Here is a 25157-nt window from a genome sequence, read left to right as displayed (position 1 = left end):
TTAACTCGAGTAATTCGATTAGGAAAAAAAGCTTCGACTCAAATTTTGCTACTTTGAGAATTCGTTTAGAGCCCTTTTAATTTTCGCCATAGTTTGTCTTTTGGACGATAATACTTAGGCCAGATTAGTCATCTGAAAATGTGCCCAGATAACCGACCGACGTTGAAAAGATGTTGGATCAACATTCCGCTGTCGATCGTAAGTATATCGTTGAATCAACGTCACTTTTGCACCCACAGTCAAGGGTGTAGGTTTGCATAGGGACGATAGGGACATGACACTACCAACTTTTCAGGACGCTCAAATTGTCCCCACAAACCTTTAAGCAACGTTATTTGAATTCAGTTGTATGGGTCATTTAGATTGTCTTCCCATGTGTTGTAAGGATAGAATTGACCCTACCATTATTAAGTGAATTACTTTCATTATGTTGATTTACATCGTGCTTGTCCATTTTTTCCCTCAAATGCACGTTTAATTTGCTGATGACTTCAACCCCTCCCCACACTTTTAAACACACACACGCGCAATCACAGCCCCGACACAAATACAACATGCCTCCGCTCCCTTTGAGGACGAGGAATATACATTTTTTCCCCCTGCCAGCAGCAGCCACTGTAAGTAATGTAAAAAGACGTCAATGTTGTGGAGGTGGGGAACACACCACTAATTTTGCCGCTGAAAGTCAAACCTGCATCAGTTAGCATAACATTAATCTGTGTGAATTTCCCGAACTCGACTAGGAAGCTGCTTTAATAGAAATATCCTCCTGTATGTGTTTTCTACTGTTAACGTTAATTAAACTGTGAAAAATGTAGTAAACCTCGGTTCACCACAGTTTTCATTTTTTATTTATGTGGTTTTAAAGCAGCCCAAAGGAGCTTTCATTTTTTTGTTGAGTTTATCTGTGCTTGTGGACAAACGCAATACCGTTTTACCTGAAGGAAGAATCCATTTTTATTCATTTTTGTTATTCCCTGACTAAGAGTTTTTTCAGTTATATTTAACTTCTTTATTTGAACAGACAATGTTGAGTGGTCTTAAGACAAATGTTTATTTTTTGCATTCCTGGATAGTTAAGAGATTATTAACAAGTTTGTATTTATTGTGTATGTCAATATAATTTGAGTTATGTTCAAATATTACAATTTAAATTTGCTAATAAAAACCAGCCGCAGCCACTGTAAGTCATGTAAAAAGACGTCAATGTTGTGGAGGTGGGGAACACACCACTAATTTTGCTACTGAAAGTCAAACCTGCATCAGTTAGCATAGCAATCTGTGTGAATTTCCTGAACTCGACTAGGAAGCTGCTTTAATAGAAATATCCTCCTGTATGTGTTTTCTACTGTTAACGTTAATTAAACTGTGAGAAATGTAGTGAAGCGAGGTTTACCCCCTTCTCCACAATTTTCATTTTTATTTTATTTCTGTGGTTTTAAAGCAGCCCATTCTGTGGTTTTAAAGCAGCCCAAAGGAGCGTTCATTTTTTGTTGAGTTTGTCTGTGCTTGTGGACAAACGCAATTAGTACTGCAACGATTACTCGATTAACCCGAGTATTCGATTAGAAAAAAATATTCGAATAAAATTTTGCTGCTTTGAGTATTCGTTTATTTAATGTGGCGTTGTAATGGTTTGTTTTGAAAGTGTTTGCATTTAGTTTTATTGATTTGAGTGGATAAACTGCACTTTAGTCTGCCTCATTTCACATGGCTGAATCCAGCTGCTCCCTGTTAAGACCGACATTGTTTTTGTTTGAGGTAATGTTTTTTTTAATGCATTTGATATTTAGTTTATAGGTATAGTTAGCTGTTTCTTGTGGGAATATGTGTTTGAACTATTTTTAAGAGCATTATAAAAAAAGAAAAATGACATTTTTTAGCATTTAAGCTAGCAGACTTTTGCGATGTAAGTTAGCCAATTGTTCTTATTTTGTACATATATCCTCATTAATTTTTTTATAACATTTGAGGCTCAGGTCAGGTATTTTTTTATGTTCCTTATCCGATTACTCGATTATTCGAACTAACTAGTTCATCGATTAATCGACTTTTAAAATAATCGATAGCTGCAGCCCTAATTTCGATGTTTAATAATATTGGAACAACACTGAATCAATGTTATGTTTTCGACCAAAACGCCCACTCATCCATAATTCAATGACTTTTCAATCATGTTTCCAGGTCAATCATAAATCGACTATTTGTCAGCATTAGTACCTCAACTGTAAAACAATGTTAACCTAACCATTGCCTGACATACCATAGGACAACGTTTTTTCAAAGTCACTTGACGTCGAAAATTTCCATGTCAACCATACTGATGATTTCGATGGAAAATCAACGTTTATTCAGTGTCTGTCTGCTAGCTGGGTGTCTTTGTCAAGTTTTTTCTAATTTCGTCTAGTTTTAGGCTACGTTTACAAAAATGTTTTCGTCTGTAAAATTTTACAAAATTACTCCAAAAATAAAGGTTTCCAAACAACTATTTCAAATGAACATTGACAGACGAGCATATACAGTCCCTGACAAAAGTCTTGTCGCTTATCCATTTTGTAGAAACAATTGCTAATAACCTGACTTTTAATTATTCAATTGGTTTCAGAAATGGCTCATATGAAAGCTAACACCCTTCCAAATGATGTTGAATGTACCAAAATATATTTGTTTCACTGAAAAAAGATTTATCATTTCATGAAGATGTAAAGGTCAAATTTTTGCAAGATAAAAGTTTTGTCTCCTACAGAAAGTAGTGTGAAAATTCAACAAAAAATGTACTTCAAAAATATGTTACAAAACATAAGCGAATTAAGTTGTGGTGCTGTGAGATCCAAATTTAATATTTTCTATGTCTTCCGTGGGCTTGAAGGGCATACAATTTATTGATGAAGTTATCAGGAACATTAAAGAAAGCAGTCTTGCATGCCTCCCATAGTTCATCAACACTCTTGGGTTTCGTCTTCCATGCTTCCTCTTTCATCCTGTTCATGTCCTGGATGATATTGATCTTCTTTGCCTTGAGGAACTTTAAGGTAGAGATTGAAGTATGCAATGGAGCACCATCCTGCTGCAGAATTTCTCCCTTTTTATGGTTTGGAATAGAGCTGAAATGAATACTCGAGCAACTCGAGTAACTCGAGTTTAAAAACTGATCCGAGTAATTTTATTCACCTCGAGTAATCGTTTATTTTGACAGCTCTAAGCATCACGTTTTGCTCGGACTACTTTTAATGCGGGACAACGCGCTGATGTCACGTGCGTAGAGGAAGAAGCAAAAAAAAAAAACTTACTGCAGCCGACAACCGCTACAAACGACGCCGACGTTGCTAAATACTAGCTCGCACATGCTACGTTAGTTGCAGGTAGCGTCCAATGAGTCTCATAGAGATCACATGTATGTTGAACTAGATGCACATTGACAGACTAGGCCGCGTCTGGGCAGCGTTAGCAAACAGCCGCCATCTTAAAGCAGTAGAGCGCTAAGCGCTAATAAATACCGCTAAGCGCTAATATATAAGATTAACGTTACTGTCACTACTAGCTCACCTTACGTTAGCCCTGCGGAGGGCTAGGTTTAAATTAATTAAGACCACTTTCGATGCGTGGCTAACGTGTCTTACATACAGGCTTTAACATAACATAGCGTTGTGGAGTGATGAGGGTGTCAAATAAAAACTCAATAATGCTAACTATCAATTTTAGCTCAGTAGTCATTGCTGGATAAAACACCAAGTAGCACTAGTCCCTAATGTGCTCCAATACAGCCTGTATCATACATTTATTTTGAACAGTGCAGAAACTCAAAATCCTATTAGGACTTACAGGTTAGACTAACTTAAAACTTAACTAGAACTTAAAAATGGCTTGACACAAATAGAAATTCAATTGAAAAACGTGGGAAAAAATCCTAACTTTTAAGTGATGTGTGTTATCAAGCGTAAAGGCATTTTTAGGTGTGTTTGTCATGTACGAGACGGAGGACCCAGTTGCGTATCGCAGACACAGGATTTTATTGATGTTGACAGGCAAGGGAAAACTATCAGGTCAAGCGATAATGGAAAGTTGACATGCAGACCTATGCTTTTCGCTGACGACCTGACACTGGATGTTGTCTGCTCGAGGCTTTTATAGTTTTCTCAGTTATTCTTTATGACATAATAAAGGACTTTGTGATGCATGAGTATGAAGCGACATAATAAAGGGTTTTGTGATGTATGAGTGTGAAGCAATATGATGAAACATTACTAGCTGAAATATTACACATGCAAGAAGATGAGACATTAATGGCAGAACATTAATACGTGAACATTACTAGCTGAAATATTACACATGCAAGAAGATGAGACATTAATGGCTGAAACATTAATACGTGACAGAACCCCCTTCTCAAGGGACGGCTCCAGAAGTCCCAAGGATTGAGCCCATTGAGGGCTACTAATCAGAGTCCATGGCCTCATCCTCTGAGGGCATTGGCTCAATCTCCTCTTCGCCAGTGGAGGAATCAACTACCGATGACACAGGTTCGGGTTCAGAGTCAGAGTCAGATGCAGGTATGGGCTGAGAGCAAGTCGTTCTAGGTCGACCCCGTCGGACGGACGGTTGGTCCGGATGGAGGCAGTGGAAGTCTGATATGAGGGTCCGATCTACAATCCGCCCAGCTGGAACCCACCTCCTCTCCTCAGGGCCATATCCTTCCTAGTCCACCAGATATTGGAGACCCCTGCCCCGATGGCATGACTTGAGCAGGCGGCGAACTGTGTAGACAGGACCGCCTTTCACCAGGCGAGGAGGGGGAGGTGGTGCCGCATTGTGGACCAAGGGGCTTTTGGGGACTGGCAGGGGTTGGAGCAAGCCGGCTGGGGAACGACTGGTGATCTCATTCTGGCTACAGGTGGGGCAGGCCTTCACAAAGTCTTGGACATCTTTTCTCAACGATGGCCACCAGAATCGCTGGGAGAGCAGGTGGATGGTGCGTGTGACCCCAGGGTGGCAAGACAGGTGGGGGTTGTGGCCCCACTGGATCACCTGGGACCTCAGATTATCAGGAACAAAGAGTCGATTAGTGGGACAGGCACTGGGACCAGGCTGATTCCGGATGGCATCTTTAACCTGCTCCTCAATGTCCCAGGTAAGCGTGGAAACTAGGCAGGCTTCCGGGTTAATAGGACTGACAGATACAGGGTTGGTGGTGGAAACTAGGCAGGATTCCGGGTTAATAGGACTGACAGATACAGGGTTGGTGGGTATGATCGCCTTCCTCAGGCAGGTCTGGTGGCATCTAATGCCCCATTCTCGTACCACTCCAGTTTCCCAATCTATGTTAGGGTTGTGTTGGCGTAGCCACGGATACCCAAGGACGAGAGGCTGACCTGGTGAAGGAAGCAGATGGAACTGAATGGACTCGTGGTGGTTTCCGGACAGAAGCATGGTCACCGGGGCTGAGATGTGGGTCACTGTGCCGAGTAGATGTCCATCCAGAGCTCGTGCAGGAATGGATGGGGAAAGTTGGTGACGCCGAATGCCGAGCTGCTGGGCCAGATCCACATCCATGATGTTGGCCTCCGCTCCAGAGTCGATGAGAGCGGTCAAGTGATGGGTGGTGTCAGTCAGCAGGAGGCGAATTTGGAGAAGGGGTTTACGAATGGGGGGAGACAGAAGACACGTTGAGCTCACCCGAATCTCCCCGACGTCCGGTGAGCTCTGGCCTTTGCTGGGCAGGTTGCGATTCGATGACTGGTGAGCTCTGGCTTTTGCTGGGCAGGCTGCGATTCGATGACCTTCACCTCCGCAGGACAGACACAGGTTCTGGTGAGTTCTGGCTTTTGCTGGGCAGGTTGCGATTCGATGACCCTCACACTCCGCAGTACAGACACAGGTTAGAGGAGAAACGTCGCTGGCGCTCTTCAGGAGTTAGGGCAACGCGGCCGATCTCCATGGGCACAGGCTGGTTTAAATGACTGGGAGTAGCAACTGGAACAGGCTGGGATGCAGCTACTGGAACAGGCTGAGAGGCAGCGGGTGCGTTCCGACCTCCCCTCTCTCGCCGTCGAGTCTGAATCTGACGGTCAATGCGGTTGACAAGGGCAATGGCTTCATCAAGGGTTCTGGGTAAATCATAGGAGACGAGCTCATCTTTGATGTAGTCCGCCAGGCTGTGATAGAATGCGTCGACCACAGCTTCCATGTTCCAATCGCTTTGCCTCACCAGAGTTCGGAATTCAATTGAATACTCCGACAATGGCCGACTACCTTGACGGATGGTCATAAGGGCGCGGGATGTCTCAACGTTAGCAAAGCCCGGGTCAAACATTTTGATCATTTCATCGGCAAAGGCATTGAAGTTGTTACAAGCTGGTGTTTGTCTCTCAAATTCCGCTGTTCCCCAAAGCCGAGCTCGACCTGTCAAGTGGTGATGACGTATCCAACCTCAGCCCCTTCGGTTGAAAAGGTCCGGGGTTGCAGGGAAAATTGGACTTTGCAACTTGTCAGAAAGGCTCGTACCTGAGTTGGATCGCCGTTAAAGCATCCGGGGTTTCCAATATTGGGCTCGGGAGCGTCAATAGCCAAGGCTGGGTTTACCGGAACTGGGGCTTTTGGAACCAGACCATTGGATTGTGGCGACGATGGAGTTGCAAGTTTGGTGAGAGTTTGGATCACCTGAATCAGTTGTTCTTGATGTTGCTGGGGTTGCTGATGGTGTTCGTGGCCGATCTGGATTAACGATGCGAGGTCACCAGACATCCGGGAGACCTTCTTTTCTGTTTGGTGAAGACGTTCCAGAACAGAGGGTCGATACGCTGGTTCCATTCTGGTCAGGTCGTACTGTCATGTACGAGACTGAGGACCCAGTTGCGTATCGCAGACACAGGATTTTATTGATGTTGACAGGCAAGGGAAAACTATCAGGTCAAGCGATAATGGCAAGTTGACATGCAGACCTATGTTTTTCGCTGACGACCTGACACTGGATGTTGTCTGCTCGAGGCTTTTATAGTTTTCTCAGTTATTCTTTATGCCATAATAAAGGACTTTGTGATGCATGAGTATGAAGCGACATAATTAAGGGTTTTGTGATGTATGAGTGTGAAGCAATATGATGAAACATTACTAGCTGAAATATTACACATGCAAGAAGATGAGACATTAATGGCAGAACATTAATACGTGAACATTACTAGCTGAAATATTACACATGCAAGAAGATGAGACATGGCTGAAACATTAATACGTGACATATATATATATAATATATATGTATATACTTTTTAAAAATAAGATCTAAAGGTTTTTTGAGTGAAAGCAGTGAATTAGTCATTTTTTTTTCATTCTAGTTACATCTGAGATGCAATTGTTGGCTGTTTTCAACAACATACATCAAAAATAAAGACATTGATTGACTGAAAATGATAAAATGTCTTGTTTTCTCATGTATATCTATAATTGCTCTTCACCTGAAAATATATTTGTTTTATCCGATTACTCAATTAATCGATAGAATTTTCAGTCGATTACTCGATTACTAAAATATTCGATAGCTGCAGCCCTAGTTTGGAATGTAAGAGGCAGCTAAGATTTGTTATATTTCAGTCACCAGACATGAACGGGATGAAAGAGGAAGCATGGAAGACGAAATCAAAGAATGTTGATGAACTCTGGGAGGCATTGCAAAACTGCTTTCCTTGATGTTCCTGATGACTTCATCAATAAATTGTATGAATCCTTGCCGAAGCCCATGGAAGTCGTACAAAATATTAAATTTGGATCTCACAGCACCACTACTTAATTCGCCTATGTTATGTAACATATTTTTTTGTTTGAAGTACATTTTTTGTTCAATTTTCACACTACTTTCTGTCGTCGAAAAAGCTTTTGTCTTGCCAAAATTTGATCTTTATCTTCATTACATGATAAATCTTTTTTTCAGTGAAACAAATATAGTTTTGTACATTCAACATCGTTTGGGAGGGTCTTAGCATCCATATGAGCCATTTCTGAAACCAATTGAATAATTAAAAGTCAGGTTATTAGCAATTGTTTCTACAAAATGGATAAGCGACTAGACTTTTGTCAGGGACTGTAGTTTTTGTTGACGAAAACCCAAGACTAATTTAGTCTAGTTTTGTTCGACATTTACTTAAAATGGTTTCGTCTGTAAAATTAAATTTTACTCCCAATAAAAATGAATGAATAAATAAAGGTTTCCAGCTATTTTGTATCAACATTGACAGACAAGCACATATTGTAGCATCTACAAGGACAACACCAATTTGGTGATACGTATACACACTCGGCAGGAAAACACTACATTATATTCAATTAATTGTACCCACCTGGACGCCACGAATTGTATGTTTAAGAAAAAAAAAATTGTCCAAGAGTGAAAGAGGACACTTGCTATTAGCATAAGCCTAATGCTAACGCTTCTGTTATGCTAACGCTAGCAGTTACATTCAGTCTGTGATGATTACTCAGCACAGACCTTTAAAACCTAAAGCAACATTGCATATTCTCTCTGGCAAAATAAGAAAACAAATCGTACCGTGTGTGCAAGCCTGGAGACTGGAGAGCAGCAGCACGTTACATGAGTGACTCAACCAAACACTTCTACGATGCAAGCCAACTACACATAAAATGTCCCTTTTTGTGAACATGTGACGGAAACTATTGTGCATTTTCGTTTCGTTGTTGTCTCATCAGACGAAAACTGGCATTATTCTCGTTATGTTGTAGTCTCCCAAAACAGGTTTTTAGCTCATTATCGTCTCGTCATCGTCATGACAAAATTGTTCATTGATGAAATATTTTCGTTATAGTCATCGTTGACGAAAACAACACTGGCTGCAACGATTAATTGATTAACTCCAGTAATTCGATTAGGGGGAAAAAAGCTTCGACTCAAATTTTGCTGTGTTGAGAATTCGTTTAGAGCCCTTTTAATTTTCATCTTACTTTTAGTCTTTTGGACGATAATACTATTAGCCCTATTAGTCATTTCAAAATGTGTCTTCGTCTAGTTTTAGTCTACGGGTTTCGTCTGTAAAATAGAAAAAAAATTACTCCAAGAATCAAGGGCGTAGGTTTGCTTAGGGACGGTAGGGACATAACACCACCAACTTTTAAGGATGCTTAATTTGTCTCAACCAACTTTTAAGCAACCTTATTTGCCATATATAATGAGTCTACTGCTTTAAGATGGCGGCCGTTTACTAACGCCCGCATCTAGCTTTCTGTACATGTGCTGCTAACGCGACCGAGTCTATTTTGCATCTAGTCCTATATAAATATGACATCTACCGTACCATTATGTGGACGTACTTTGCAGCAGCTGTCGGCAGTAGTCAGGTATGTTGTTGTTTTTTTATGTCGCGGCATGAGTTGAGCTAGAGCCGTGAGTTGAGCATTGGCATTACCTGAGGGGCCGGGTAATGACAAGCATGATGTTTTGCTACTCTCGCTCCGTTCCTCATTGCGTCCAGAAGACCGCGCGGCGCGGTGTGTTTTACTTCCGCTTTACTAGACATATTTCAATAATCGGAATTTGGATGTTTGTCAATCGTTCTCGAATCTTCCACGGCCGAATCGCGAATAATCTAAGAATCGGAAATTTCGCACACCTCTGCTTCAAACGCACGTTTGTATGACTGATGACTAGAACCCCTATATTCACACAATCACGACAGAAATACATGGCGGCATGCCGCCTCCTCCGCCCCCTTTAAAGAGGAGCGATATTAGAAGGTTTTTTTTCGGCCAGCAGCAGCCACGTTAAGTAATGTAAAAAGACGTCAATGTTGTGAAGGTGGGGAACAAACCACTAATTTTGCAACTAAGTCAGACATGCATCAGAGTTAGTATAACATTAAACTGTGTGAACTTGCTAACCTCTAAAACCAGAGTAGAAAGCTGCTTAAAGACGTGTCTTCCTGTGCTTTTTTTATTAACGTTAATTCAACTGTGCATTTTGTGCATTTATTCCCTAATTAATATTTCTGTATTTTCTACGTCATTAAAAAAAAAAAAATGTATATTTGCAGCCGATGCACATTTTTTTAACACACCCTCCTCCAAAAAAACAAAAACACAACCACTGTTAATTTCCTTTATATGAAGCAAGCATTTTGAAAAATGACTTTCTCTCATGAAAATAATTTTACTGTAACCTTTTTCGTTTTTACAGTGCCTTGCAAAAGTATTCGGCCCCCTTGAATCTTGCAACCTTTCGCCACATTTCAGGCTACAAACATAAAGATATGAAATTTAATTTTTTTGTCAAGAATCAACAACAAGTTGGACACAATCGTGAAGTGGAACAACATTTATTGGATAATTTAAACTTTTTTAACAAATAAAAAACTGAAAAGTGGGGCGTGCAATATTATTCGGCCCCTTTACTTTCAGTGCAGCAAACTCACTCCAGAAGTTCAGTGAGGATCTCTGAATGATCCAATGTTGTCCTAAATGACCGATGATGATAAATAGAATCTACCTGTGTGTAATCAAGTCTCCGTATAAATGCACCTGCTCTGTGATAGTCTCAGGGTTCTGTTTAAAGTGCAGAGAGCATTATGAAAACCAAGGAACACACCAGGCAGATTAACATATATATCTAGAGAGATCTGCAAGGAGGAATGGGCCAAAATACCACCAACAGTGTGTGAAAAGCTTGTGAAGAGTTACAGAAAACATTTGGCCTCCGTTATTGTCAACAAAGGGTACATAACCAAGTATTGAGATGAACTTTTGGTATAGACCAAATACTTATTTTCCACCATGATTTGCAAATAAGTTCTTTAAAAATCAAACAATGTGATTTTCAGGTTTTTTTTTTCACATTCTGTCTCTCATGGTTGAGGTTTACCCATGTTGACAATTACAGGCCTCTTTATTTTTTTAGCTTTTGAAGTTCACTGGCTCCACTAGCAAAATCGCCGGCCCATGTCGTTCAACGCGTCAGTTATTGATCCCAATTATCATGAAAATTAACAATTTGTTTGAATAACATGAGTAACATTTTTTTTTTTTTTAAAGGTAGATTTCATGAAAAGTGCAGCAAAACAGTACAAAAACATTAATCTAGTTTAAATCTGTTGCAATTGACTCCACTGACACCTTACACATATTTAAAAAAAAGAAAGAAAAAATTCTTGGGAGTTCCAGGGGTAGGCGGGCCTGCGGGAGAGCCCCCGCGCCTGGGCGAAGCTTTCCTGTCTTCTCCTTACCGCCCTCTGGAAACCTACCCCCCCCCCCCCCCCCCCAGCTCTGTGGTCGTGGCAACATTTAGAAGTCAAAGAGATGACTAAGGCAATTCTGGCTAACAATTTTCAAGCTAGGCCGTCGTTTTGACCCTGCTCACGTGGATGAATTATCAAGTTATGTTCGTACCATAGGTTTCATAGTCGCTGTCCCTCAACTTCTCAGGTGACTTTCTCTTTCTTATGTGGTCTTTTTTTTTTTTCATGGTGCTTGGCCGAGTGCTGGGGGTTTCAGAAACATGTCATCTTGTAGTATCACAATCAGCAGCTGTAACTAGCAAGCGAGGTGTGTTTACGCCCCATGGAGAGCAATGACTGGTTCTATAGACTTTAAGGTTGTCTTTGGTCGGGATAGTGTAACGTCGTCAAAACGCGGAACGACTGGGAATTTAAAAAAAAAAAAAAAAAGTTTTTTTTATCAGCGTGTTAACCGGGTCCCTGTTTGGAGCATTCCGGTGGCCCTGACGGTTTTAAAAGTACATCCGGACCATTTATATTGTCTCCTCATGTCTAACAATTCAACCAAGAACGGTCACAAATTGGTTAAGAAAAAAATACATTGCATTAATGCAAAAATTTGTTTTTTATATCATTTTTAGGAGCTGAATCCAAACCTGACCTTGTGTATGCGCTAGTTTTCATGCAAAACAACAGTTACATTTTTTGTGATTTGTGATGTGATTTCGGGTGGTGGGTGCTGGTGCCAGGACTGGCGGTGGGGCGGCGTAGGGTCAGTTGCCAACGGGCTTACACTCACAAAGGATTCACACGATTACTGGGTTCTAGATCACAAAGCTGATTTGTGTACACTCTACCCCTCCCAATCACTTAGCTTATAGACTTCCCCACCCTCCCCCACTACTTTCCGGGGTCAAGAGGCCCCCCACATGGTGTCAACTGGAAATACATCTAGCCGACGATCGCACCAACAAATTAATAGTTAGTGTAGGCGTTCAATGTATTTCTTGATGTTGTTTGTGTTTTTTTCTTTCTTGTGTTTCTTTTCTTCTGTCCACCCATAACCCATTCCTGTTCGCTGTTTTGTCATCATAAACGAGATATGTTGAATGATCACAATGGGAGTAAGTCATATTCTCAATGTGAAAAATTAAAAGTGTTCAGACCAACCGGACACTTAGACTTCCATTCTCCATGTCAAACAGCTGAACAGGACAGGTTAAATTTTTTTTTTTTTTTGGCGCAAGGCTAAAAGACTGCAATGGGATATTTTTTTTTAGGTTAGGACAACTGCAGACACATAAGACAAACAATAGCGTGTCAAGATCAGTCAACTACGGCAAGCGAATGTTGACAACCATTCAGAAAAATGCATGCAACTGTGAAAAGGACTGAAAAGTATTCCCGAAAACTGGTCTTGGTTAAAAGTATATGGCATGCACTAGTGATAAACTTATTCAAAATCACAGCAGAAGGATTCAACAAGCAAAATATGGCTCTAGAGCCAGATACGGCTCTGGGGTCGGCAGCTCCCAGGCCCGATTGGATGTATATCATTGTCGTACAACCCCTAGCAAAAAGTACGGAATCACCAGTCTCGGACGAGCACTCAGTCAGACATTTTATCATGTAGAACAAACTCTGATAAAAAAAAAGCTTGAAAAAAATAATGAATTGGTTCAAAAGTGCAACTCTTAGCATTCAGAAACACGAAAAAGAAATTAATAAACATTGTGGTGGTAAGTAAAAGTTACTTTTATTGAGCAAGTGCAGGGAAATATATATGGAATCTCTCCATTCTGAGGAAAAAAAATATGGAATCAGGAGAAACAAACAAAGAAATAACGATCAAAACACATCTCTAGTATTTAGTAGCACCACCTCTGGCTTTTATGACAGCTTGCAGTCTCTTGCGGCCTGGACTTGATGAGTGACAAACAGTATTCTTCATCAATTTGGTGCCAACTCTCTTTGATTGCAGTTGCCAGATCATCCTTGCAGGTCGGAGCCTTGCTGTGTACCATTTTTTTCCCCCCGATTTCCACCACAAGTTTTCAATAGGGTTGAGATCTGGGCTATTTGCAGGCCATGACAGTGACTGGATGAGTCTTTCTCCAAGGAATGCTTTAACAGTTTTAGCTCTGTGGCATGATGCATTGTCATCTTGGAAAATGACAAACATATTTTCAATGAAAGGGATAAGAAAGCTGTCTAAAATTTCAATGTTAACTTGTGCATTTATTGAAGATTTAACCACAGCCCTATCCCCCAGTGCCTTTGCCAGACATGCAGCCCCATATCATCAATGACTGAGGGAATTTTGATGTCTTCTTCAGGCAATCATATTTGTAAATCTCACTGGAACGGCACAGAACAAGAATCGAGATATCGTTTTAAAAAGGTGTCAATGTTCAATAGGGTTGGGATCTGGGCTATTTGCTGGCCATGACATTGACTAGATGAGTCTTTCCCCAAGGAATGCTTTAACAGTTTTAGCTCTGTGGCATGATGCATTGTCATCTTGGAAAGTGACAAACATATTTTCAATTAAAGGGATAAGAAAGCTGTCTAAAATTTCAATGTTAACTTGTGCATTTATTGAAGATTTGACCACAGCCATCTCCCCTGTGCCTTTGCCTGACATGCAGTCCCATATTATCATCAAGGACTGAGGGAATTTTGATGTTTTCTTCAGGCAGTCATCTTTGTAAATCTCACTGGAACAGCACCAAACAAAAGTTCCAGCATCATCACCTTGTCAAGAGTCATGAATCTGCATTGGATAAGGTGTCGAGTCAAGAATCTGCATTGGACAAGGTGATGATGCTGGAACTTTTGTTTGGTGCTATTCCAGTGAGATTTACAAAGATGACTGCCTGAAGAAAACATCAAAATTCCCTCAGTCCTTGATTAAAGGTGGCTGCATGTCAGGCAAAGGCACTGGGGAGATGGCTGTGGTTACATCTTCAATAAATGCACAAGTTAACATTGAAATTTTAGACAGCTTTCTTATCCCTTCAATTGAAAATATGTCATTTTCCAAGATGACAATGCATCATGCCACAGAGCTAAAACTATTAAAGCATTCCTTAGAGAAAGAGTCATCCAGTCAATGTCATGGCCTGCAAATAGCTCAGATCTCAACCCTGTTGAAAACCTGTGGTTGAAATTGGGAAGAAAAAAAAAAGGTCCACAGCAAGGCTCTGAACTGCAAGGATGAGAGCGTTGGCACCAAGTTGATGAAGAATACTCATCAAGTGCCTCAGAGACTGCAAACTGTCATAAAAGCCAGAGGTGGTGCTGCTAAATACTAGAGGTGTGTTTTGTTATTTCTTTGTTTGTTTCTCATGATTCCATATTTTTTCCTCAGAATGGAGTGATTCCATCTATATTTTCCTGCACTTGCTCTATAAAAGTAACATTTATTGACCTCCACAATGTCTTGTATTAATTTCTTTTAGTGTTTCTGAATGCTAAAGAGTTCAACTTTTGAACCAATTCAAGATTTTTATCAGGGTTGTTCCGATCATGTTTTTTTTGCTCCCGATCCGATCGTTTTAGTTTGAGTATCTGCCGATCCCGATATTTCCCGATCCGATTGCTTTTTTTTTGCTCCCGATTCAATTCCAATCATTCCTGATAATTTTTCCCGATCATATACATTTTGGCAATGCATTAAGAAAAAAAATGAATAAAACTCGGACGAATATATACATTCAACATACAGTACATATGTACTGTATGTGTTTATTATGACAATAAATCCTCAAGATGGCATTTACATTATTAACTCTTTCTGTGAGAGGGATCCACGATAGAAACACTTGTCATTCTTAAAGGATAAATGTGACTTTGTATATTGTGACTAAATATTGCCATCTAGTGTAGTTGTTGAGTTTTCAGTAAATGATACTGCAGCCATTCAACCCAAATGCATGATGGGAAGTGTAACCATGACTCTGCGTAGGGGCACCAATTGATATATCTTCTCTGCGTTGGAAAAGAACATAGGGTGTTAAGAAAATGATCAACTACCACCTTTCTTCCCCACATTGCCTCCCACGTTAATTTTAATTGCTGAGAGAGGGAACGTAAGGCCTTAGCCAAATAAAAAAAAGGCTCCCAAGGCTGTCAAAATTCTTTTTGCTCATTATACGGTGCGTTTAGCTCTATATATCGGTAAAACGGTGCCTTTATAGATTGAATGCGACAATGCGTGAGTGAGACGTGCAGCGCATGCGTTAATTAATTAACATGATTAATTAAGAAAAAATAATTATCGCCATTAACGCAATACATATGATGGCCCTACTTTAAGCCAGAACTACTCTGGATGAGTGTAAGACATTTTGTCTGTAACGGTATAGATTAGAAATAGGTATGTCCGATATTTTTTTGCCAATTCCGATACTTTGAAAATGACGTGATCGGACATCTTTAATTTTTATCTAAGTTTCTTCTACATGATAAAATGTCTGAGTGAGTGCCCGTCCGAGACTGGTGATTCCATACTTGCTAGGGGTTGTATATGACATGTACTAGTGATAAACTTACTTAAAATCACAGCAGAACGATTAAAAAAGCAAAATATGGCTCTAGAGCCACATACGGCTCAGGAGTCGCAGCTCCCAGGCCCGATTGGAAGTATATCATTGTCGTATTTGAATCCCCTTGCAGCGTATGTATAGTTATTTAAACTCTGCATTTCCCCTGGCCAGGGTCCCGTTCAGGTGAAACTCGAACTCGGCCACCGCGCCCAGTTCCGAAAGAAACCCACGGTGGAAGGCTTCACCCACGACTGGATGGTGTTCGTGCGAGGACCGGAGCAGAGCAACATTCAACACTTTGTGGAAAAAGTTGTCTTTCACTTGCACGAGAGTTTCCCCAAACCAAAACGAGGTGAGGAGTGCTGCTTTTTGGTACTCGGGAATGGTTGGCACGGATGTTAGCGGCCAATTTTTGGCAACTTGAAACCCCTCTGACTTGAAACTATTCGGGTAACTGGAGAACTTTGTGTCAGTTATTCCTGATAGTCATTTTTAGGTCTGACAGTTATTTTGAACTCAATTTGGTTGCAGAATCCAAAACTGATGTGTTTTTTGCTAACATGTCTTTTTTTTTGGATTCCGCACCCAGAACTGAGTTCAAAGCAGCTGTCAGACATGAAACAATAAAAATTTTGTTCCCTTGGTAGCAGCGATTGCATTGTATGAGGTTCAACTGTAGCTAGCAAGCGTTAATCCCATCCTGAAGAGATTTAGAGGTGCAATGGAATCTCATTGCCGCCTGGCATACTTGCAAACCCCCTTCAAAGTCTTTTGTTCCGGAGTACCAGAGTATAAAGAGATGCTACCTCGTTGATGGTGACTTTATATGAAAAAAAAAAATGCTGCCGCTTCACGGCTACCTCGAACGGTTCCAGTGTTGCCATGGGAACAGCCAACGGCAATTCCTACACGACACATGGAGCCAAGGAAGACCCAGTGTGTTTTTTCGCCCCCGGCGCCACTGATTGGACCTAATGGCCTCTGTTCAAAAGGGAAAGACCAGCATGTTGAAAGCTGTGATGTGAGTCTTGAAAATGATGAGGCGAGGTATCTCCATTCCTGGAAGAAAGAGCTTACTGTTGGCCAACTTGGCGACAGTACAGACACATAGACTCTGATGGGGTCCTGATTGGTCCAATGTGTCGACCCCCTGGGTGTCTTTTGGCTTCTGCTGAGCGCTAGCAGTTAGCGATATTGTTTTAGCGACAAATGCCCAATGATCGCTGCCAGCCCCTCTCAGTTCAAGTGGATTGGGCGTCTATTAAGTGGAGCCGATATTTTAACACTGACTACACCGAGGAACAGGAACCGTTTGCAGGAATTGTTTTAATGGAGTGTTAATATTTAGACACTTCCCCAACATAGCGTGGAAGTTGCGATGATGTAGCATGTCGATGTTTGAACTAGGTCTGTCAAATTTATCGCATTAACGGCCGGTAATTAATTTTTAAAATTAATCGCGTTAAAATATTTGACGCAGTTAACGCATGGACGGGATGACCCGTTCATGTGTTGCCTCAAACAGTTTACAATGACGCCGTTTCAGCACATTGAGAGCGAAAAGGCAGAGAAATGCGAGTGGACACAGGCGTTCATTGGACTTTTATTGGCTTAAGCTTTGGCAGCCACTACTAACAGTCATGGTTGCCCAACTTCCCATCATGCATTTGTGCAGAGCAAGAATCGATCTTTTTCTTAACACGCTTAATCGAACACAACGCATAACCTATTGTATACCATTTGCAGCCACTAGTGACAGTCATGGTTGCCCAACTTCCCATCATGCATTTGGGCGGAGGAGACGATCTTTTTCTTAACACGCCTAATTGAACACAAAGCATAACATACTGTATACTAGAGGTGGGAGTCTTTGGGTACCTAACGATTCGATTACGATTCAGAGGGTCCGATTCGATTATAAATCGATTATTGATGTCACCCCCCCCCCCCCTTTTAATGTTTTGTACATTAGTTCCAAAATAGTTTAAAAATCCTATTAGGCTAAACCAAACTAATATTTAAGTATCAAGTTTACAGTTAAAAATATTAAATAAAATACTCAAGTCCCCATTCTGTATCAGCAGCTTTAAACTACATTCAATTAATTTAATGATGTGAATCAACCGTAAAGTTGATAAAATTGCTCCTGTTATTTCATAATTTCCTTTCTGTCTACTTACAACATGTCAAAGTTTTAAAACTGTTTCATTATTTAAAGATAGATTCAAGTCAAGATTTTGCTGATTCAGGAGTATTTCAGATAAAAAGTTAATTAGATTCGCTACAACAGAGCCTTCTAGAGAAGTCTACTGCTTTAAGTTGGCGGCTGTTTACAACGCGGCAACTACTAAACGACAAGCCTGTCGTTTTGCATCTAGTTCCTTTTATATGTTCTAACACCGCCGTCTGTCATTTAGTATCTAGTTCTGCAAATATGTGATATCTACTATGTATGTATGTGGCCCTATGTTTGTAGCAACTAGCAACTGGCCGTTGTTTGAACCAGCTGTCGGCCGCAGTCAGGTATTTTTGTTTTTTTTAATCTAGCGGCATGAGTTGAACATGATAATTGCTTTCGGTCCGTTCCTCATTGCGTCCTGAAGACCACGCTGACTGTGTTTTAGTTCCGCTTTACCTGGTATAATTCAATAATCGGAATTTGGATGTTTGTGAATCGTTCTCGAATCTTCCACGGCCGAATAAATAATCTAAGAATCGGAAATTTCGCACGCCTCCACTGTATACCATTTGCAGCCACCACTGACAGTCATGGTTGCCCAACTTACCATCATGCATTTGGGCAGAGCAGGAGACGTTCTTTTTCTTAACACGCCTAATTGAACACAACGCAGATCATACTGTATACTAGGGCTGCAGCTATCGAATATTTTAGTAATCGATTAATCGACTGAAAATTCTATCGATTAATCGAGTAATCGGATAAAATTGTTTAGGTAAAGAGCAATTATAAATATACATGAGACAAAAAAAGACATTTAATCTAATATTGAACCATTTTCAGTCATCATTGTGTTTATTTTCGATGTACATTGTTGAAAACAGCCAACAATTGCATCTAAGATGTGACTAGAAAAAAAAATTCACTGCTTTCACTCCAAAAACTTCTAGATCTTATAAAAAAAACATATTTCTTACCTAAAATTGTAAATACGCTTGATAACACACATCACTTGAAAGCTACGTGTTTTCCCCATGTGTTTCAATTGAATTTCCATTTGTGTCAAGCTATTTTTAAGTTTTAGTTAAGTTTTAAGTTAGTCTAAACTGTAAGTACTGGTAGGATTTTGAGTTTTTGCAGTGTTCAAAATAAATGTATGATACCAGCTATATTGGAGCACATTTATTCAGCAATGACTACTGAGCTAAAACTGACAGTTAGCTTATTATGTTTTCATTTTACACCCTCATCACTCTACAGCGCTACGTTTTTACAGATTAAATAAAGCCTGTATGTAAGACACGCTAGCCATGCATCGACAGTGGTCATAATCAATAGAAACCTAGCCCTCCGAAGGGCTAACGTTACATGAGCGAGTGACAGTAACGTTATATTTATTAGCGATGAGAAGTCTGCTTAAAGATGGCGGCTATTTACGAACGCTGCCCAGACGCGGCAGAGTCTGTCATTTCGCATCTAGTCCTAAATGCATGCGATATCTATGAGACGCATTGGGCACTACCTGCTACCAAACTAGCATCATGCGGGCGTAGTTTTTAGCAACGTCGGCGTAGTGTGTAGCGGCTGTCGGCTGCGGTAAGTTTTTTAAAAAACATTTTTATTGCTTCTTCCTCTACGCACGTGATGTCAGCGCATTGTCCCGCATTAAAAGTAGTCCGGGCAAAAAGTGATGCTTAGAGCTGGCAAAATTAAACGATTCCTCGAGGTGAATAAAATTACTCGGATCAGTTTTTAAACTCGAGTTACTCGAGTTGCTCGATTCGTTTCAGCTCTACTGTATACCATTTGCAGCCACCACTGACAGTCATGGTTGCCCAACGTCCCATCATGCATTTGGGCGGAACAGTTGAGTCGCTACAGTATCATTTAGTGACTGCACAACAAAAATATTCCTATCGCTCAAAAAAAATACAAAAAGAAAATCGCTCAATGGAAAGAGAACTGGCATTCCCAATCAAATAGCTATGCAAAATACACATAAATGTTAATAATGTTAATGCCATCTTGTGGATTTATTGTTATAATAAACAAATACAGTACTTATGTACAGTATGTTGAATGTTTATGTCCGTCTTGTCTTTCCATTCCAACAATAATTTACAGAAAAATATGGCATATTTTATAGATGGTTTGAATTGCGATCAATTACGATTAATTAATTTTTAAGCTGTGATTAACTCGATTAAAAATTTTAATCGTTTGACAGCCCTAATTTGAACACATCCACCACCCTAGTATCGTACCCTAGTACTCTCGTATCATTTAAGTTGATCCTTTGCGCACTTCTACCGCCACCACCTAAGAACAGGGACAAATCCATTGTGATGATCTGTTTCCGTTGCGTTCAAGTGAAGCGGAATTCTCTGTCAAGTAAGCAGACTCGAGTTCAAAGTCCAGCAGAGTCAAACACCGGCTATTGACTGTATCTGTCAAAGGTTGCGCCAGTGCCAGACGCGCAACTGCTTTCAGATGGCTAAACCTTCATCCAGCTTTGCCGCAAACTTTTCCAGACGCGCCACCTGCGGCGCGTCTTCCGAGTGACTTGGCTGACAACACAAACTTGGATGTTTCTGGGCGAGGCGGCCTTTTAATCTTGCCCGATTAATCTCCACCGCTTTTGCGTTGTCCAGTCTCGCTGTTAGCTGATTAGCGCCAGGTCGTTTGGGTCAGCCGGGGATGTTAAGAAAACAGAGCGCTAGGTTGTTTTTAAAGGACTGGGCCTGTTCAACCGTGCTGCGCCACTAATCACCACCCGCCATTGTCTGGGCACCTCCTGCCACGGACCGCTATATAAAACCATAAATGAAAAAAATGAACAAGTTTTGTCAAGTTGCTAGCGTGGAGTACGTTAGCTAGCAGTCAAAACGTCCACTTGAAAATTTGAGGACACTCTCCATACAATTGCTGACATTTATTGGACGACCGCTGTTGAGATGAATGGCTCAGTCGGGATTAGACCGCATTAAGGGTGGGCAAGCGGAGGGATTTTTTCTTCTTCTTTTTCTTTTGTTTTTGGTTTCAGGCTTTTTGTTTTCCTTCTTAAGCTCGGTGTCCGACCCGGCCTCATTACAAGGCAGTCTGTGGAGAAAGGCCAAATACAGAGTGACTGGCATTGTTCTGTGATTGGCACCTCATCTGAAACAGAGACTCGAGTGGGAAGAAATGGTACGGGCGCTAATTTTCTCTTCGGGGTCAGCGGGTACTTTGTGACTGCTCAACATGCTTGTTGGCTTTAGCTCTGCACCATAATGATAGCGGATATACATCTTAAATGGAGTCTCGGTTTTTCAGGAATCTGACACAAGGTTTCGGCGTAAGAATATGCTAGCAAATTAAAACTCTTTAAGTTTAGCACGTTCCAATACATTTCAATTCCGGTCCAATCCAGTCCAGGGTAGCCAAAGAGGAACAAGGTTGTTAACTCATTCACTCCCAGCCATTTTCACCGGTGCAACTCCCTTCGCTCCCGGCCGTTTTACTGGATTTTGACTGATTTTGCAAGGCCCACAGAAAATTCTGTTCTATTGCTACAGTATATAAAAATGGAACCCACCAAAAGAAAGATTTGACTCTCTTCTTTCAGCAGGAAAAAAAGTTAGTTTTTTCCATTCTTTAAGAATCAGCATTAGAAAATAGCTTTGTTTGAGCAATTTTCCAATTTCTGATGAAAAAAGAGAAATTGACCTTTTTGTAAACGCATACATTTCAAACATAACTTTGACTTTAACACAGCTATTTTTTGCTTTAGTGACATCCCAAACATCTGAATAATGTTTTCCTTTTACAAAATAACATAAACAACAAGACAAATAGAGCTTTTAATAGCAAAGTAACAATTTATTTACACATAACTAACTGAGAGATGGCGCTGTTGTGGCTGCGACAGCCGGGGTAAACTTTTCCCTCATTGCCGCCTGTCTCATAAAGATGGATTTTTTTTTGTCTTTCTTTTGTGGTGACCACTGCCTCGTGGCGGAGTTCTATGGAGGTAGATTTGTGTCTTTATTATTCAATCCAAAAAAAAGTTGCTTCAATCAAATAAGTGCGAAGTGCGAGCTTCCATGATCCTAATAAATTTAATAATAATAAAAAAAAAAATGATACAATTATATACTGAATATATAATATATATAAATTATTTTATTAAATAAAAATGTGCGTTGATACGACGCACATAAAGGCAGCTTCCATTTAAAACATCGTTAGAAAGTTGAATGGACTTACAATCCGGTAGGTTGTCGTTTCTTAAAATTACACTTGGGTGACAGCGCTTCAAGTGTTCGTTCATAGCCGACGTGCTACCGTGGTATGCGAGCTCAGCTTAGCAAAGAGTACACACGGTGGCACCCTCCATATTTTCCTTGAAATAATTCCAGGCTCTGGCTATTCTGGTCCGCTTTTTTGGCTTTATGCCGCTTTCACGTGTTACCAGTTCTGCCCTTTTTGGTAATTGGCGGTGTTTTCAACTCCTCGCCGTAATGAGGAGTGAACCGGCGATTCACTTGGCTCGTTGTCGTCGGTTCGTCCGATTTCCTCCTCAGGAAGGCGGCGGCGTGCATAAAAACACCGAGAGGCGTCAGATGGCTCTTTATAGATACTTTTATTGACCAAAACAAAAACGTGGGGGATGCAGCCTCTCAACTCCGCGCTACCCGCGAACTTTTCCAGCTCACCGATCTCGCTCCCTCTCTCTCTCTCGCTCGCCCACTTTCTTCCTATTTGCTCAATCTGACAATGCCGGTCACATTGAAATAACAGCAGCCCCCTTGGAGGTGCCAGTAACAACCGCTTGCATCGCGAGCACCCGCCATTCTAAACTTTATCCGCATGTAATTTTTTTTAACCCGTCATTACCCGTCGACGGTATTTTTTGCCAGTTGACGCATTTACGTCATTGATGACGTCGACAATGTCGACTAGTTGGGACAGCTCTAGTTTGAATGCAAAAATAAATTTGAAACTCAAAAAAATATATTTGAAAACTATTTTTCTTTGATTGAAAATTTTTTGGGGGATTTAACTCAAGTTTTTTTTTTGATTGAAACAACATTTTTGATTGAAGTCATGTAATTTTGCGTTTGGACCACATTTTGGCTATTCAATCAAAAAATAAGTTGCTTCAAACAAAAAAATATATATTTTCAAAAGAAAAATCATTTCAATCAAAAATAATAACAAATTCAATCGTAGAAATAAAGGTTTGAATGTGAAAAAATATTTGAGACTGAAAGAGAAAGAAAAAAATAATTTGCTAAAATATATATTTTTTTGAAAATATATTTTTTTATTTGAAATATATATATTTTTTATTGGAGTGTCACTTTTTTTGAGTTCGCCTGGGGAATTTGTGTTCCTGCGGGGGAACTGGTTTGGCCGTGGGCGTTTCCGGCTAAGTCGCAGGACACTGAAGGGTGCGGGGGACGCGAGAGGCCGAGCACGGCGGCGTGGGCTGTGCTCTGCGAGAAGCACGGACTCAACGGCATCGTCCGCTGCACTGGTGGTCCCGGTTGTTCTGCTCGGTCGTCCACTGCCTGGCATCCTGGACGTCCATTCAGTCGTCTTCCGCCGGCGCCCCGGCCATGCGGCCCGGCCGTTCGTTCCATTGAATTGGGTTGCGGGTCTTACCTAATGCGCTACTGCCCTCCAGTGGCCAGTTTTATTGCTTTAAAATGGATTTTCAGCATTGTGCTTTGGAGCTAAGTTGAATCAGAACCAAGAGATGTCTCTTGTGAAAAAAAACCCTAAAAGACGTATAAATACGGCTTTGGGATATTGAAACAATTAAAAATAGAACGGATTTATACATTTTTGGGAGCAAATGAGTTAATCTGTTTCCTGAATTTCAGCGTTGTACGAGTTAATATGCTAAAGCTAATGTGTGTTAGGCCTGAATGATTTTGGAAAAAAATATCATTGCGATTTTTTGGGGGGGTCGGGGGGTTGCGATTATATTGCAATATTAAAACTAGAACGCAAGGGTCGAAGGGGTGCTGGAGCTTATCACAGCTAACTCCAGGCAGAAAACTGGGTATACCCTGAACAGGTTGCCAGCCAGTTGCAGGGCACATAAAGACACAAAACCATTAACACCTACGGACAATTTGTTGTGTTCAAACCCGGAGAAACCCCACGTAGGCACGGGAAAAATATGCAAACTCTACACAGGAAGGCGGGAGCTAAGATTGAACCCACAATCGCAGAAATATGAGGTGTGCATGCTAACTACTGTCCCACCATGCAGCCTTCATAATTTGAATTATTTTTAAACCAGAATAGCATAGAAAATGCTTGTCTTTAATAAATGCTTGGTTGAGTGAGACCACTCAAATTCACTCACGCTTTAACGCTCACGCCTCTCACTTACACAATGAACGAGTTGCCACAACACACTTCAGACTGTGTACCAAGTTTAACGATGATTAACACATTTATGCCTTTGATCGTAGAGCTACCGAGGATTCTGTGACCAGATTAAAGCTACAAACCTGTCAGTTATCGTTAAGTACCAAATGCAAGCTGCACCGGTGACCAAGAAAAGAAGAACAAGTTTGCGTGTTCAAAAAATATATATGCACTGGTATTAAAAAGTATCTGAACCTTTTGGAATTTCTGCATAAAATCACCATCAAATGTGGTATGATCTTTGTCAAAATCACACAGATGAAAAAGTGTCTGCTTTATTTTAAACCACCCAGACATTTATACAGTAGGTTTTCATATTTTAATGAGGATAGTATGCAAACAATGACAGAAGGGGGGAGGGGGGGTAAGTGAACCATCACATTTAATATTTTGTACCCCCCACCCCGTGGCAGCAGTAACTTCTACCAGACGCTTCCTGTAGCTGCAGATCAGCCTGGCATATCGATCAGGACGAATCTTACCCCGGTCTTCTCTACAAAACTGCTGTAGTTCTGTCAGATTCCTGGGATGTCTGGCATGAGTCGCTGTCTTTGGATCATGCACAGCGACCCAATGGGGTTTAAGTCTCGACTTTGACTTGGCCGCTCCAGAACGTGTGTTTTGTTCTTCTGAAACCATTCTGAAGTGCATTTACCTCTGTGTTTTGGATCATTGTCTTGTTGCAGCATCCATCCCCTTTTTAGCTTCAACTGTCTGACAGACGGCATCAGGTTTTCCTGCAAAACATCCTGATAAACTTTTGAATTCATTCTTCTATTAATGATTCCAAGTTGTCCA

General features: G+C 40.8%; 1 protein-coding gene across 1 annotated transcript in view; it reads left to right on the top strand.

Moving 5' to 3' along the window:
* mllt3 (MLLT3 super elongation complex subunit) overlaps positions 1-25157 on the top strand; it is a 39895-nt gene that overhangs the window by 677 nt on the left and 14061 nt on the right. Inside the window, exon 2 of the mRNA XM_057856271.1 lies at positions 15929-16109. Coding sequence (XP_057712254.1) covers positions 15929-16109 — 181 coding nt within the window. The remainder of the gene's footprint in view (positions 1-15928; positions 16110-25157) is intronic.

This window comes from Corythoichthys intestinalis, chromosome 13 (genome assembly GCF_030265065.1).
Source record: "Corythoichthys intestinalis isolate RoL2023-P3 chromosome 13, ASM3026506v1, whole genome shotgun sequence".
NCBI lineage: Eukaryota > Metazoa > Chordata > Actinopteri > Syngnathiformes > Syngnathidae > Corythoichthys > Corythoichthys intestinalis.
This window is presented reverse-complemented; position numbering and strand designations above follow the sequence as displayed.